Raw genomic sequence first — 16,983 nt, 5'->3', positions numbered from 1 at the left:
CGATCTTGCATGACAATGCACATCCACACACCTGTGCCCACACTGTTGACACCATGCAGAAACTTCATTTTGTGGTGTAAAGCATCCTCCCTATAATCCTGATCTTGCTCCATTGGACTTTCACCTGCTTGGTCCCCTGAAAGCAGCCCATCAAGGACAAAGATTCACCTCTGATGAAGTGAAGACAGTGATGCATTCATGGCTCAAAGTTCAGCCTTAAACATTTTAAAATAAGGGAATATGAAAGTTTGTTGACAGATAGACAACATGTGTTGAAAAACAAGATTATGTCGACAGTTGATTAAAGTAAATTCTGCAGCCAATATGCAGATTTTTGACTCATCCTCATATATACATACACACACACATATATATACATATGTTATTGTTGTTAAGTGTTGTTGTTAAGTGTCACATCGATGCTGACTCAGAGTAGCCCTATATAGGATTTCTGAGGAGCAGCTGGTAGGTTTGAACCACTGAGCTTGTGCTGTTAGCAGTCCAGCACTTATCCTACAGTGCCACATCAGGACTACATATATGTGTGGATCTATCTGTCTGTCTATCTATCTGTCTGTCTGTCTGTCTGTCTATCTATCTATCTATCGTTCAGAAAGTTAGTGGAAAAATGGAATAGAAAGATAATAGATTTCTTCCACAAACTTTATGAAGCCCCTTATGTAAAAAATAAATATATATATTGATATATGCATGAATATAGATATAGAGATAGAGATGAGGTGGTGGTTGCTGTGTGCTGTGGAGTCTGTTATAACTCACAGCGACTTGGTATAGGAATTCTGAGGGTGTAAATCTTTATGGGATCAGAACATCTCATCTGTCTCCCATGGAGTGACTGGTAGATTTGAGCTTCTGACCTTGTGGTTAGCAGACCAGCTCAAAATCTACTACTTTATATATATGTTAAATATGACTATTAAAGATGAGTAGGTAATTTTGAAGATATCAAAATTAGTAAAGTTAGAGTCTACTGTCCAGATAATAGTTCTATAGACTTGATTAAGATCCCCTGCACTTAGTAGGTACTTAATAGGACTACTGGCATGGTGCTATTGGATCAGCATTGGACTGCGAACCACAAGGTCAACAATTCAAACCCACCAGCTGCTACTCGGAAACCCTATACAGGGTTACTGTGAGTCAGAACTGACTCAAAGGCACTTACAACAGCAACAACAATGGATACTTATTGAATGGCAATGGAAACATCCTTGTTTTAGTGGAAGATTTGGTTTGCCGGGCCCCTTATCTTCAAGGACTTTTGGAGTGTCCTTGAAGGCAGTGACTATGAAACTATTTTAAACGTTTGATCTTAGAGAGTTGAGAAATAAATACCTTAGATTTACTAGTGATTCAAATCTAGGGAATTGAAGGGATTTGAGTCCTGAGTTTAGACAAAGACATTAACTGTCACATAGCTCAGACCTATGTCTGATGCTAAGTCACATTTCCTTGGCTGTCCTTGGTGGTGGATGGACTTACTGCTTTCGCTTTCCCTGGTCCTGAGTGTCCATTTGTGTGAAGTTGCAGGCTTTTTTTTTTTTAAAGTGCTCTTGCTACTGGCTCTCTGGTCCTAGCCTCCCTCATCTTTTACTTCAACTATTGTAATCGCTTCCGACCAGGTACCCCTGCTTCAACCCTTCTCCTGAAGTCTGTTCTCTACATGGTGGGCATCACAGACCTTTAATCTATCCCCATCTCAATCTCCAAAAAAGCTGAAGTCCTTACAGCGACCTGGAAGGAGAGTTTGGCATCATCTGCAACCTTACCCCAAGTTCATCCATCACCTTGCTCTCTAGTCCAGTTGCTGTGGATTTGGCCCTCAAAACCCAAGCACATTTCAACCTCAGGGCCTTTGCATTTGTTCTTCCCTTTCCTTACAGCACTCTTCCCCCATTATTCGTATGGCTTATTCCTCATGTCACACAATTTTTGTTCAAATGTCACCGTATCAGAGACGTAGGCCCTGATCATTTGCTAAGGCAACCTCTGACATCAACACTTCCTTTCCTCCTTTCCTTGTTTTTTCCACCCAGAATACCAATGCACTTATTACCAATGGGTAAATTTTATACATACATACATGGGTGGCACAAATGGTTAAGTGACTGCTAGCTGAAAGGTTGACAGTTCAAACCCACCCAGCAGCACCTCAGGAAATAAGCCTGGTGATCTGCTTCTGAAAGATCCCAGCCTTAAAAACCCTATGGAGCAGTTCTACCTGGCACATATGGGGTTTCTATGAGACAGAATCGACTTGAGGGAAACTAGCAACAGCAACAGATGCGCACATTTAATTTGTTTCCCCCTATTTAAATGAGTTAAAGAGCCCTGATAGTACAATGAATGGTGAAGCACTCAGCTGCTAATCTGAAAGGTTGGTGCCTCAAAACCACCAGCCAATTCACAGAAGACAAAACCTGCTGTTTTGCTTCTGTAAAGGTTTCAGTCTTGTAAATTCTGTGGGACAGCTCTTCTCTGTTATATGGAGTCACTGTGAGTTGGAACCAACATGCAACAGTATTAGAATGAGACTGTCCCTAGGTGGCACAAACAGGTAGGCACTTGTCTACTAAACAAAAAAGTTGGCAGTTTGAGCCTACCTAGAGCCACCTTGGAAAGGTCACAGCCATAAAAATCCCATGTGGTGCAGTTATCCCTCTGTAATACATGAGATCTCCATATGTCAGAATCAACACAAAGGCAACAGGTTTGGTTTTGATTTTATTGGGATGAGAACTCCATGAGGGCAAGATTTTTATTTTGTTCAGTGTCTGTCCTTAGTGTCTACAACAGTGCCTGGCACATTTTGTTGTTGCTATGTGTCATGGAGTCAGTTCCGACTCATAACGACCCTGTACAGGGTTTCCAAGGCTGTAAATCTTTACGGAGCAGAAAGCTTCATCTTTCTCCCGCAGAACAGCTGGTAGTTTCAAACTGCTGACCTTGCGGCTCACAGCCCTATTCGTAACCACTATGCTACCAGAGTTCCTGGCACATAATAACCCATAAACCCAGATTCACTGCTATTGAATCTATTCTGATTCATAATGAGTCTATGTAGGACTTCCAAGACTGTAAATCTTTATGGGAGCCAACAGCCTCATCTTTCTCTTTTGGAGCAGTTGGTGGGCATGAACCAACGTTGCAGTTAGCAGCCTAGTGCTTATCCTACAGCACCACACTGTTGTTGTTGTTAAGTGCCATTGAGTAGGTTCGGACTCACAGCAACCCTGTATAGGGTTTCCAAGGAGTGGCTGGTAAGCTTAAATCATTGACCTTGCAGTTCAAACTGACCTGCAGTCCAGCGCATTTACTCACAGCACCGTACCCAGACTCCACAGTACCACACTAGGACTCCACACATGGTGATAAAGGGCATTCTTATCTGCTTCCTGTTCATGAGGGGAACGGCTTCAGTTTCTGATAGTAGAAAGTGATATTGATGGTAGGTTTTATATGTTGTTGTGTTATGTCCTGCTGAGTCAGTTCTGAATCATAGTGACCCTGTACAGGGTTACTGAGGAGTGGTTGGTGAGTTTAAACCGCTGACCTTGAGGTTTAAACCAACCTTGCAATCTAGTGCTTATCCTATAACACTACACCAGGACTTCCTTAATTATTCTGAGGACTTTCCCTTCTGCTCCTATTTTGTTAAGTGTTTTTATAGGTAATGATGTTGGATTTTGTTAAATGCTTTTCTGCATCAATTGATATGATCGTGTGATTTTTTTCCCCCTTTGTTTAACATGTGGTGGAATACCTTGATTGTTTTTCTAATATTGAACCTTTACTGCATACCTGGCATGAATACCACTTAGTCATGATATTTTTGTGGGGTTTTTTATTCCAATTTTTTTTTTTATATATTGTTGTATTCTATTCTATTTGCTAGGATTTTGATGAGAATTTTTGCATCTATGTTCATCAGAGATATTGATCTAGAATTTTCTTTCTTAGTGATGCCTCTGCCTGGCTTTGTTATCAGAGTTATGTTTGCTTTATAAGATGAATTTTCCATCCTTATATATATTATGGAATAGTTTGAGTAAAATTGATGTCTACTTTTCTCTGAATGTTTGGTAGAATTTACCCATAAGCCATAAGGCCATCTGGGTATGGACTTTTTTTTTTTTTGGTTGGTTGGGAGTTTTTTTTTTTTTAATGACTTGATCAGTTTCTTCTCTTGTTGTAAGCCTGTTCAAGTTTTCTAATTCAGTTTATGTTAGTTTAGGTAAGTCGTGTGTTTCCAGAAATGTGTCCATTACTTCTAGATTTTCAAATTTGTTGGAGTACAATTCTTCATAGTATTCTGTTATTATCCTTTTTGCTTCCATTGGTTCTGTTGTGAGATTACTTGTATCATTTCTTATGCGTGTTATTTGCATCTTCTCCTCCTTTTCTTTTGCTAGATTTGCCATTGGTTTGTTGATTTTATTAATCCTTTCAAAGAATCAACTTGTCTTGTTGATTCTATTGTTTTTCTGTTTCATTTATTTCTACTTTAACCTTAATTATTTCTTTTCTTCTGGTGGCAGTAGGCTCTTTGCTGCTCTCTTTATAATTGTTGAAGATGCAGGAGTAAGGTGTTGGTGTTGGTTCTTTCTTCTTTTTGCATGTGTGCATTTATTGTCATAAATTGTCCTTTGAGCACTGTTTTCTGTGTCCTAATGGTTTGGGTACATTGGGTTTCCGTTCTCATTTGATTAAAGGAATTGTGTTTTGTTTTCTTTTATTAGTTCTATGACTTAGTAGCTGTTAAGCAGGGTGCTGTTCAATTTCTATGTATTTGATGTTTTTCCCCTTGACCTTCCTGTTGTTGACTTCTAATTTTATAACATTATGAACTAAGCAGATGCATTTAGTAATTTGATGGTTTTTTTTAATTTAGTGAGGTTTGTTTTGTGACCTGACATACATACAGTCTAGTCTGCAGAATGTTCCATGTTCACTGAGAAAGAATGTATATTGTGTTGTTGTTGGATTGAGTGTTCTGTATATGTCTGTGAGGTCAAATTGGTTACATGCGCAGCTTAGTTCTTCTGTGTCTTTGCTGAGTTTTCTTTCTAATTCTGTCCTTCATCAAAAGTGGTGAATCTCATACTATTATTGTGTTTTGTCTATTTCTTTCTTCAGTTCTACTGTTGTCGTTAAGTGCTGTCAAGTTGGTTCCAACTCATAGTGACCCTATGTAGAGTTTCTGAGGAGTGTATGGTGGGTTTGAACCACCAACCTTAAGGTTCAAACCAAACTTGTGGTCCAGTACTTATCCTACAGCACCATACCAGGATTCCAGTTCTATTAGAGTTTGATTTATGTACTTTGAGGCTCTTTCATTGGGGGCATAGATATTTATTATAGTTACGCAAAGGCTTTTGATTGTGTGGATCATGATAAGCTATGGACAACATTGCGAAGTATGAGTATTCTTGAACTCTTGATTGTGCTCATGAGGAATCTGTATATGGACCAAGAGACAGTTGTTCAAACAGAAAATGGGAACACTGAATGATTTAAAATTAAGAAAGGTGTGTCACAAAGTTGTATTCTTTCATCATACTTATTCAACCTGTATGCTGAGCAAATAATCTGAGAAGCTGGGTTATATGAAGAAAAATATGGCATCAGGATTGGAGGAAGACTCATTAACAACCTGAGATATACAGATGATACAATCTTGCTTGCTGAAAGTGAAGAAGACTTAAAATATATACTGATGAAGATCACAGCCTTCGGTATGGATTGCATCTCAATGTCAAGAAAACAAAAATCCTTACCACTGGACCAATAAACAACATTCTTATCAAAGAAACGATTGAAGTTGTCAAGGAATTCATTCTTCTTGGATCAACTATCAACACTCATGGAAGCAGCAGTCAAGAAATCAAATGACATATTGCATTAGGCAAATCTGCTGCACAAGACCTTTTTAAAATGCTGAAGAGCAAAGATGTCAGCTTGAACACTAAGGTGTGCCTGACCCAAGCCATGGCATTTTCAATAACCTAATATGCATGCAAAAGCTGGACAGTGAATAAGGAAGACTGTAGAAGAAGTGATGCATTTGAGTTATGGTGTCGGAGGAGAATATTGAAAATGCCATGGATAGTCAAAGGAACAGATCTGTGTTGAAAGAAGTGCAGCCAGAGTGCTCCTTGGAGGCCAGGATGGCCAAACTTCATCTCTTATACTTCGGACATATTGTCGGGAGGGACCAGTCGCTGGAGAAAGATATCGTGTTTGGTAGGGTGAAGGGTCAGAGAAAAAGAGGAAGACCCCCATTGAGATGGATTGGCAAAGTGGCAGCATCAATGGATTGGCCCAGGATCGGGCAGTGTTTCATTCTGCTGTGCATAGGGTCGCTATGAGTCGGTACCGACTTGATAGCACGTAACAACAACAACAAATGCCCTCTTGTTAAATTGATCCCTTAATCTTGACATAATGTCTTTCTTTGACTCTTATGCTCTTTTTGTTTTTTTCTGCCTTAAGATCTATTTAATCAGAAATTAAAATAGATACTTCTGCTCATTTTTGATTGCCATTCACTTGATATATTTTGCCATCCTTTGATTTTTCGTCTATTTTTGTCTTTGTGTGTAAGATGTGTCCCTTGTAGATAACATATTGGAAGATCCTGTTTTCATATCTATTCTGCTAATCTCTGTTTCTTGATTGGTGCACTTAATCCATTTACATTCAGTATAATTATTGATAGGTATAAACTGATGACTTGTTTTGCTCTTTTTTTTTATGATTTCTTTGTTCCACTTAATTTTCTGCTTTGAGTTCATTTTGTTAGTGGGTTTTATTTTCATTTTCTTCATTTATGTTGTGTTGGTGTGGCGCTATAGATTAATTATCGGTCCATAAGTTCTGTTTGAATTGCAAGGTCGGCAGTTCAAATCCACCAGCCGCTCCTTGTCAGAACTGACTTGATGGCACTAAACAACAGCATTTACTAAATCTTCTGATTTCCCACTTTTTTATTTTGATGTGAAGGTGCATTCATTTTCTTTGAGGTTACTCTGTAATTTATTTATTTATTCCCCATTTAAAACAGTCTGTTTTATCTTGAAATCTGACTTTGTTGCCATTTGGAAGGTCTGTGTCTACACTATTCTTTTTGTGTTGTAGTTGAGTTCCTTATAAATTGATATATCTGGTTCCCTATATTCAGTCTTGTAGGTTTGTTTTATTTTAAATAGTTCTATATCTGGACTGAGTTCTAGGTGGTTTGTAGCTCAGATTGTTGGTTCTGAGTTTTAAAAACATCCTTTATTGTTTTTTGTAAAGTTTATCTTGCTATTACAAATTCCTTTAATTTCTATTTATCTGGAAATGTCCTAATTTTGCCATCATATTTAAGGTACAGCCTTGCTGAATATATGAGTCTTTCTTGACAAATTTTTTCTTTCAGAGTTTTTTATATGCTTTCCCATAACCTTCTTGCCTGCATGGTTTCTGCCAAGAAATCAGAGTTTATTCTTATTGGTTCCCCTTTGTTGGCAATTATTTTTTCTTTCAGAGTTTTGCACATGCTTTCCCATAGTCTTTTTGCCTGTATGGTTTCCATGGAAAAATCAGAGTTTATTCTTATTGATTCTCCTTTGTAGGTAGCTTCGTTTTCCCCAAGCTGTTCTCAGGATTTTTTCCTTGTCTTTGGTTTTGGAAAGTTGGCTTATGATATGTCTTGGTGATTTTCTGTTGTTGTCTCTTGTGTTTGGGCTTTGATCAGCTTCTTGTATGCTTATCTTTTTGTCTTTCTTAATGTTAGGGAAGTTTTCTTCCAACAATTCTTTGATAGTTTTCCCTGTACTTTTTACTGTCTCTTCACATTCTGGAATTCTGATCACCCATAAATTATTCTTCTTCATGGTCCCTCATAACTCTTAGGCTTTCTTTGGATTTTTTTTCATTCTTTTTTCTGATTGTTCTTTTAGCATATTGCTATTGAGAGATTTATCTTCAAGTTCACTAGTTTGGGCTTCCATTGTTTCAAATCTACTCCTTTGTCCTTTTAATGTATTTCCCATTTCTGAAATCTTAATATTAATCTCTGGATTTCTACTTGCAGCTTTTTTATTGTTTCAAAGTTTACATTTCTTTTGTCATTTGTTTTTGTGGTGTTTTCTTATATTCTATAGTTTTTTTTTTCTTTTCTGTGTTCTCATTACTTGCTTCAATCTTTCTATCAGTCCTTTGAGGGTACCTAGATATCATTCTTGTAAATTCCTTTTCAGTTAATTCATTACTTTTTTTCCCTCTGAAACATTTTCTGCTCTGCATCATGGTCGTTTGTTTATGCCATTCTCTCATTTCTTCCTGTCAGCTAAAATCGCCTGTTGTCTCCAGGACATTATGGTGTTGTCATATTTGTATTTAATTGGTAATTGTATGTTGGTGTGTTCCTAGACTCTTATGAATTGTCCTCTGTGGGTATGATTAAAGAATGGAAGCAAGTGCACCATTTTTCATTCACCATTCATGCTGTTTAGTTTAGGATGGGTTTGGCTGGTGGGGCAGATGTCTGTTGTTGATCAGGTTGTGTAGGAGCTGCTAATGGCTCTTTTCCAGTGGGTGGAGCTACAGAGGGTACTTTTGTTTCTTGACTGTGTGAGCATGGTGCTGTCTTCTGCTGGGAAATAAGAGGGCCCCTGCCGCTCCCCCCTGACACACACACCAAGAAACAAAACAGAATAAACAAACAAGCAACCATCAATGAAAAGAGATAATAGTTAAGGAGAGAAAAAATAAACAAAAACAGGCAGCAATCAGATAAAAGAATATCATAACTAAGAAGAGGGACGTGAAAATTGAGCTACAGAAAATAAAAATAAGAGAGAAAATAAAAGGAAGAAATAATAATAAAACAACAACAACAAAAGCAAAACACTTAGAAAAATCAGGGAGAGGGAATATGAAAATAGGAAGATAGGGAGAGAGTAGAGAGAAAGGAGAAAAAAAAAGAAGAGGAAATGAGAAACAGAAGATAGGAAGAATATAATTCAAGAGAATGGAAAGAGGATTAGGAGAAAGAATAAATAATGGAAATAAATGAAACAACAAAAGGAAAACACAAACCCCAAAACAAAAAAAATCAATGCAGGAGAAAACTCTGGAGGTCTCCTTCCAGTCAAGGAGCTCACAATTTGGATGTGGGAGGGAGTATCTGGCCCTTGGTGAATTTCCTGTTGGTCTAGGTGTTATCTATGTTCAGAGCACTCAGTCTGGAAGTAGTTTATGGAGGCCCTTGATGGATTTGGTTTCAGTGTCTATTAGGACCATAGAGCAACTGGGGGCAGGGTGACTGGTTAGATGTTTGTCTAGTGGCTCTGCAGGTTCTGTAGGTCTGGAGCCAAGCCCACCTGAATCCAGGCAGCTAGGCCACACCTCACACTAGTGTGGCTCCCAACCACATAATTCTAAATTCCCAGAGAGCAGGGGGTGGATGAGGGTGGAAACTGGCCACACCTTTCGTTACCAGGCAAGCATAGAGAAAGAGAAAGAATCCCATCTTTCCAGTCATCTGTGTGGATTTACTTTGCCAGGCCACCTTCTGTTTCCAAAGCTGCTCACAAACATTCAAAATGGTCACGCCCTGTCTGGACTGTAATTCACCAGTCAGTCTCCTTCTCTTATCATCCCTGCTCAATTTTTCCTTCCAGCAAGCTAAGAACACTTCTCTAAATGTTCTTCTGAACTTCAATGTTACAAGATTTTCATCTGTGTCTGTTTCATTTGGTCTCTTGTATCTTTGTTAATAGAAGGTTCATGTAGTGCATCTCCCTAGTCCACCATCTTGCCAGAAGTCCCCATCTGAACTTCTTAATAAGTACTATTTAGATTAAGTCTGTAAAGTGCTTTGAATATACTGGAGAACTGAAAGCTTTAAACAAAGACAGGATATAGAGGTGTTCGAAACATAAAATATTTGATTTTAAACTTGTAAGAGTGACTGAAAATATGCATGTGGTATTTGGATTTTTAAAGATAAAAATAATGTAGGCATAAACTCGTGTAGTCCTAAAGAAGTCCTATTATTAACTCAAAACATAATTGTGTGGAAGCAGTTTCTATGAGTAAAATATCCACTAGTATAACAGAGTAGAGTAAGATTGTCAAGTATATTTAGTTAAGAAATTAATGTGAACACTCCTTGTTTATTTATATCTGAAAGCAATATTTTGATAAATATTTAGTTCTAAGTTATTCTAGTTGTGGTATGTGGAGTCTGTGGAGTCAGAGATGGGAAATTGATTTAGTGATAAAAGTACTAACTATTGGGTCTCATCGGATTTCTACATGAAGATAAAATTTTTACCCACGATTTCTATTTCTGTTACAGGTTAGGGTATGCAAGAATCTCCCATGCTGAACTCAGTGACTCTGAAATTCAGATAGCTAAATTTAGGATCCCTGACGATCCTGTTAATTATAGAGACAACCAGAGAGTAGTCATCGACCATAGAGAAGTTCCCAAGAAAGTTCATTTCAATCCCAGGTGAGTGAGTTACTCTGTGGTACAGATGACTGTTATCAGTGAAAACAAAGGACATCTTAGTGAGATGGATTAATACAATAGCTAGAGCAATGGATTCAGTCGTCCTGATGACCATGATGATAGCACAGGATGGGTGATGTTTCCTTCTGTTTTACATAAGGTCACCATGAGTCAGAGCCAGCTGAACATTTATGAAATGCTACAAGCCCTCTTGGGAATTGAAATATCACCTCAAAGCTGTATTTGGTTCTAGAGGTTCATTCCAGATAAGGGAGCTAATGGGAAAGATAATATTTCAGTTGAAGCTATGGTCCCTGCTTTCGGAGATATAGAAAAACCTGTTGAGGTCCTAACTTCAGGTAAAAAAATATGGCATCGTCATTATTGCCACTATCCTTAGCATTATCATGTTGTTGTTAGTTGCCATTGAGTCGGCACCGACTCATAGTGACCTTATGCACAGCAGAACGAAACCATGTCCAATCCTGTGCCAACCTTGCTACTGTTGCCACACTTGAGTCCATCAATGCTGCCACCTGGCCAATCCATCTCATTGGGAGTCTTCCTCTTTTTCTCTGACCCTCCATCTTATCAAACATGATATCCTTCTCCAGTGACTGTTCCCTCCTGACAATATATCCAAAATATGAGAGACGAAGTTTGGCCATCTTGGCCTCCAAGGGGCACTCTGGCTGCACTTCTTCCAAAACAGATGTATTGGTTCTTTTGGCAGCCCATTTTGAATACTAACGAGCCTTTGTGGCATAGTGGATTATGCATAGGGCTGCTAATTGCAAGGCCAGCAGTTCGAATCTACCAGCTGCTCCGTGGGAGAAAGAGGAGGTTTTTTGCTCCTGTAAAGTTACAGCCTCAGAAATACTATATAAGGTCATTATGAGTAGGAACTGACTTGATTGGCCTTGGGATTTTAACTATGTCTCAGGAAATGTTAGCTTAATTTTTAAGCTCTCAGTTGATCAATGGAAGGTTGTCAGTTCAAACCCACCCAGTATCTCTGTGGGAGAAAGACGTGGGGATCTGCTCCAATAAAGTTTGCTGTTCACAAAGTCCTGTGGGGTAGTTCTGCTCGGTCACATGGGGTCACTGTGAATCAAAAATTGACTCGATGGTGCCCAATCACATCAGTATGTCTCAGGTCCTATCCCAGGTGCATTGTCTGTGCTCAGTTTGGCACTCTCATTACCCCTGTTTTATAGAGAAGGAAACGTAGGCTGAGCAACGTGACAGCGCTAGTGAGTGGGAAGGGAGCGTGCTAGCATCCTTGGGTTGCCGTGACTGTCAGTACGTTAGACTCATCTGGCATACTTTCAAAAACTACCACTGCCTGGACCCTACCCCAGACCAAATGCAGAAGTTCTTGAAATGGTACCTGGACTTTGGGATCGAAATAGTATTTTCAGACTATTCTGAAGTACAATTATGATTGAAGATGACAGGCATAATGTAACTCAGACTGTGGAGAGTGGATCATTTGTTTTCATTGCAGATATTCAACCATGTGGAATAGATTGAGTTTGGTTTTGCTTTTAATAGAGGTTACCTAAAATAGCTATCTGCAGCACCACATAGGATTTAGAATATATACTCTTTTCTCCTCCATGTCAGCATTAATGAGAGGAAATGTCTCTATAAAAAACAAACTTAGAACATATGTTCATGACTATTATTATGTTTGCCAGCTAATAACTATAGAAATTGCTCAGGCTACATTTTGTTATGAAAAAATAAAGATATTTCCCCATTCTCCGTTTCTTCTTTGTCCTACCTTATAACAAGAGAAAACAGCACTGAAGTGTAGGCAATTACGTGAGAAGCAGTTCCATTGCTTGCTGGACCTTTTTCTTGCCGTTTATACATGTATGTGGTCATGAAGAGTATAGACTCTGGAGTCAGAGTAAAAAGTACAAACTATTTGGTCTCATTGGATTTCTACATGAATATAAAATATATCTTTTAAACCAGGGTCAAGTGACCTGAGTTCATTTCCTCACTCTTGCCTAGTAAAAGCTGGGTAACTGAGCAAGATATTTAACCTCTCTAAATCACAAGTCCTTCATTGAGAGAAAAAAAAAAAACAAAAAAAAAAAACACCATCTAGTGCCTAAGGAGACTTTGGGTGCTTTGCTGCCAACTAAAAGGCTAGAGACTCAAAACCACTAGGGGAGAAAAGACCTGATGTTCTGCTTTCATAAAGATCGAAACCTAGGAGGTAGTTCAATTTTGTCTTATAAGATCACTGTGAGTCTGAATCAATGCAACAACAGTGCCTTGCTCTTACGGTGATCTCAGGTTTGAATGACACGTAGAGATCTTAGACTAGTTCCTAGTAAATGATCGTGGTGGTAGTGGTGGTTGTATGCTGTGGAGTCAGTTCCAACTTATAGCGACCCTGCATAGGGTTTCCAAGGCTGTAAATCTTTACAGGAGCAGAAAGCCTCATTTTTCTCCAGTGGAATGACTGGTTGTTTTGAACTGCTCACCTTGAGGTTAGTAACCTGACTCATAACCACTACACTACCAGAGCTCCTGTTGTTGTTAGGTGCCATCGAGTCGATACTGACCTATAGTGACCTTATGCACAGCAGAATGAAACACTGCCCAATCCTGGGCCACCCTCACTATTGTTGTCATGCTTGAGTCCATCGAGGCTGCCACTTGGCCAATCCATCTCATTGGGGCTTTTCATCTTTTTCTCTGGCCCAAACATGATATCCTTCTCCAGCGACTGGCCCCTCCTGACAATATGTCTTCCTAGTAAATGCTCAATGGCAATGACAAAAATAGTGTTGGTAGTAATACTGTTGTGTGTTGTGGAGTTGGTTCTGATTCACAGCAACCCTGTGTAGAGTTTCTGAGAGCGGCTTGTGGGTTTAAACTGCTGACCTTTCAGTTACCAGTTCAGTGCTTGTCCTATAGTGCCACACCAGGGCTTTGTAACAATAACAGTGGAGGTAAAATTAGGACGTTCCCTCCTCCTTTCGTGGGTTGAAAATGCTTCTTAAACTGAGACAAGGAAAAGATAAATTAGAAACAGTGAAAACTAGTTGGTCCTATTTTTTCTACCAGAAAGAGACTTTCTTATTTCTCTATTCTTTATATATGAGGAGTGTGGAGAAACTTAAAGTATTTTTAGCTAGCCTCAACTGCAGATTAATTCTAACCAACTGTGAGCAGGCTATATATCTGTTTTTCTACTCCATTTAATCATGAAAATGATGAAAGCATAAGTAGAAAGGCTCCGTTGATTTAAAGGAATTTAAATTCCTTAATTTCTTATTAAAAACACACACACTTTTAAACATTTATAAAGTAGAAATAGGCAAAAGAACAAAATTTACAAAAAGACCCATCTATTTTAATTTCTTAATCCAATAAATATTCATAGAGTGCTACGATGCAAGCCAGCGCTATGCTGTGCCTTGTACAAGAGAGAGAGTAGGAACGAAGTCATGTCCTAGTGGGGAGACAGGCAATGCAAACGTTATTACTGGTAATATTTTTGGTATGTTCTTTTTTTTTTTTTTTTTAATACAAGGTTGACTGTTCAAACCCACCAGCTGCTTCTCAGAAACCCCATACAAGGTGGCTATGAGTCGGAACCAACTCATCAGCACTTAACAACAATTTTGCTTTTTAGATACACATATGCATAGAATATATAATGACCCCAACTTTGTAAATATATGCATATTTCATTGGATTCACAATCAGCACTCATGGAAGCAGCAGTCAAAAATTCAAACAATGTATTGCATTAGGCAAATATGCTGCAAAAGACCTCTTTAAAGTGTTCAAGATCAAAGATACCAGTTTGAGGACTAAGGTGTACCTGACTCAAGCCATGGTATTTTCAATGACTTCATATGCATGTATAAGTTGGACAGTGAATAAAGGAAGACAAGAAGAGAATGAATACATTTTAATTATAGTGTTGGATAAGACTATTTAAAAGTATCATGGACTGCTAGAAGAACAAAAAAACCTATATTGGCAGAAGTACAGCTAGAATGCTCCTTAGAAGTCAAGATGGCAAGACTTCATCTCTCATACGTTAGATATTTTATCAGTACCAGCAGGGATCAGTCCCTGGAGAAGGACGTCATGCTTGGTAAAGTGGAGGGTCAGTGAAATCCTGCCATGGAGATGGATTGACACGGTGACAGCAGCAGTGAGCTCAGGCATAACAGTTGGGTGGATGGCGCAGGTGTTTCCTTCTGTTGTGAATAAGGTCACTATGAGTAGAAATGGCTCTGCAGCACTTAACAACATATATATGTATACTCACATGTACATATGTGTGTGCGTACATATATATGGCTGTTGTTTTTAAGTGCTATCAAGTTGGTTTTCACTCAGAGCGACCCATGAACAACAAAATGTGTATGTGAGGAGTCCTGGTGTGGCACTATAACATAAGCTAGCCTTAAGGTAGGTGATTCAAACCCACCAGTTGCTCCTCAGAAACCCTGTATGGGCTGGTGAGTTTGAACCACCAACTTTGTGGTTCACACCGACCTTGCAGTCAAGAGCTTTATCCTACAGTGCCAAACCAGGACTTCATTTGGATATTGTTGTTGTTAAGTGCTGTCGAATCAGTTCCGACCCATAGTGACCCTGTATAGGGTTTCCAAGGAATGGCTAGTGAGCTTGGACCACTGACCTTATGGTTCAAACAACTTTGCAGTCCAGTGCATTAGCCCGCAGCCCGACACACAAAAGGAAGGCCGTTGTTCAGGTCTTGCCTTGCTTTACAGTGTCTTTTGTATTTCATCATAGCAACCAGAGCTATATAATTCATAAGCAACTCATGTGCAAAGTAAATAGTTGATCTGCAGTATGTGCACACTTGTAGATTTGGAAGCAAGGCCAAAATAGATTTTTATATACACATAAGTGTAACACTAATAGCATTTCAGGCTTCATGTCTGCTTCTCCTGTGAAATGGAGGTTATCAAACGGATGGCTAGAGAGAAGAATCCAGACTTTATTTTCAGCAATGCTTTCAGCCAACAAGTCTTAGACAGTTGTGCTTTTGGAATGACCCATGACCATAGAAAGAAGAGTTTGGAGGTTAACATTTAGGAGGTTAACAATCTGCCTTTCCATATGCATGAATCCTTTTTTTTCTAATCTCTTTATTTTCTGCTTAATGAATTGAGCATATCTTTGGTTTTATGACAGATAAGTAAAACCACAGTGAATTATGGTTGATATTTTATATACCTTGATAACTTTTTTGAATGTTTGTACATGCTGATGTGTTTTTGTTGTTGTTATTTTCTTTGTTTTTTAGATTTGGATCCTATAAAGAAGGCCACAATTATGAGAACAACCATCATTTCCATATGAATACTCCCAAGTACTTTTTGTGAACTATTTCAAACAAGCAGTCATTAACTTGGCAAGTCTAAAGAGGAAAAACAAAAAGCAACCTAAGAAGAAAAGATCAAAAAAAGTGGGAAAATATACACAAAGGACCTCAGCTTCTTAAAAAGTATGGCATCTATGCACTGGAGAATTATACCCATTTATAAAATATTGCTTAATAAAAGCATTTCTCCCCATTGTTTGAAAGTATAAGAAAAATGAAATCAAACAGTCTTAAATCATTCTTTGGGCAAAGCGGGGGAAATGTTGAATGTATATGTTAATTGCTGGAAGACTAATCAGCAACAAAGCATCTCCATCACCATTCTTCCCCGAGCTATGAAGTATCATCTGTCTTTCCCCCTTCACTCTTTGGCAGTACATGATGCACTGAGCTGATGCTTCCAAGTCAGTCAACCTACCAGGATCTCAGCAAGCACGCCTCAACACACCAAGGGATTTTGTGGATTTTCTTTGCTAAACTAAACAAAAAGGTAAAGGAGAATTCAGCTTAATACCACAGTCTCTATTCACATGGAACAGTGGTGATTTGAATGTTTATGAAAGCACCTAAGACCTTAGGACCACCTGAAAGACCCTGATTGTTGTTTTGTCTTGGAAGTTAGGGTTAAGAATGTTAAGAAAGACAATTTCCAAGGGGTTTGCGTCACAATCTAAGGAGGGTTCCTTGGATCCATTTAATAAAAATGTTTCGAGCATATTGCCATATGTAAAAACATTTTGTTTTTGTAGTGGTTTTAAAGATATGTTCACAGATGATCAATACGTTCTTCAAAAGGTGGCACCTAATATGCCTCTCTTTGAATGTGGGCTGGGCTTAGTGATTTACTTTCAATGAAGAAGATAAAGTGAAAGAAAGACTTCTAAGTCTAGGTTGCAAAACTCATTGGAGCTTCCACCTTGGCTCTGGAGAAGCAAGCTGTCATGCTGTGAGCAACTGTCTGGAGAGGTCTGCATGGTAAGGATCTAAGGCCATTGCCAACAACCACATGATTCATCTGAGATGTGAAACCTCCCATTCATGTCAGTCTTCAGATGACTTTCAGCCT

At 38.7% G+C, this 16,983-nt stretch overlaps 1 protein-coding gene across 1 annotated transcript in view; it reads left to right on the top strand.

Annotated features, from left to right (window-relative positions):
* CWH43 (cell wall biogenesis 43 C-terminal homolog (S. cerevisiae)) overlaps positions 1-15,918 on the top strand; it is a 108,529-nt gene extending 92,611 nt beyond the window's left edge. The window contains exons 12-13 of the mRNA XM_006872687.1: positions 10,370-10,525; positions 15,840-15,918. Of these exons, the coding sequence (XP_006872749.1) occupies positions 10,370-10,525; positions 15,840-15,918 (235 nt within the window). The remainder of the gene's footprint in view (positions 1-10,369; positions 10,526-15,839) is intronic.
* The last annotated feature ends 1,065 nt before the right edge of the window (positions 15,919-16,983 follow it).

Source organism: Chrysochloris asiatica, unplaced genomic scaffold (genome assembly GCF_000296735.1).
Source record: "Chrysochloris asiatica unplaced genomic scaffold, ChrAsi1.0 scaffold00209, whole genome shotgun sequence".
NCBI classification, from domain to species: Eukaryota; Metazoa; Chordata; class Mammalia; order Afrosoricida; family Chrysochloridae; genus Chrysochloris; species Chrysochloris asiatica.
This window is presented reverse-complemented; position numbering and strand designations above follow the sequence as displayed.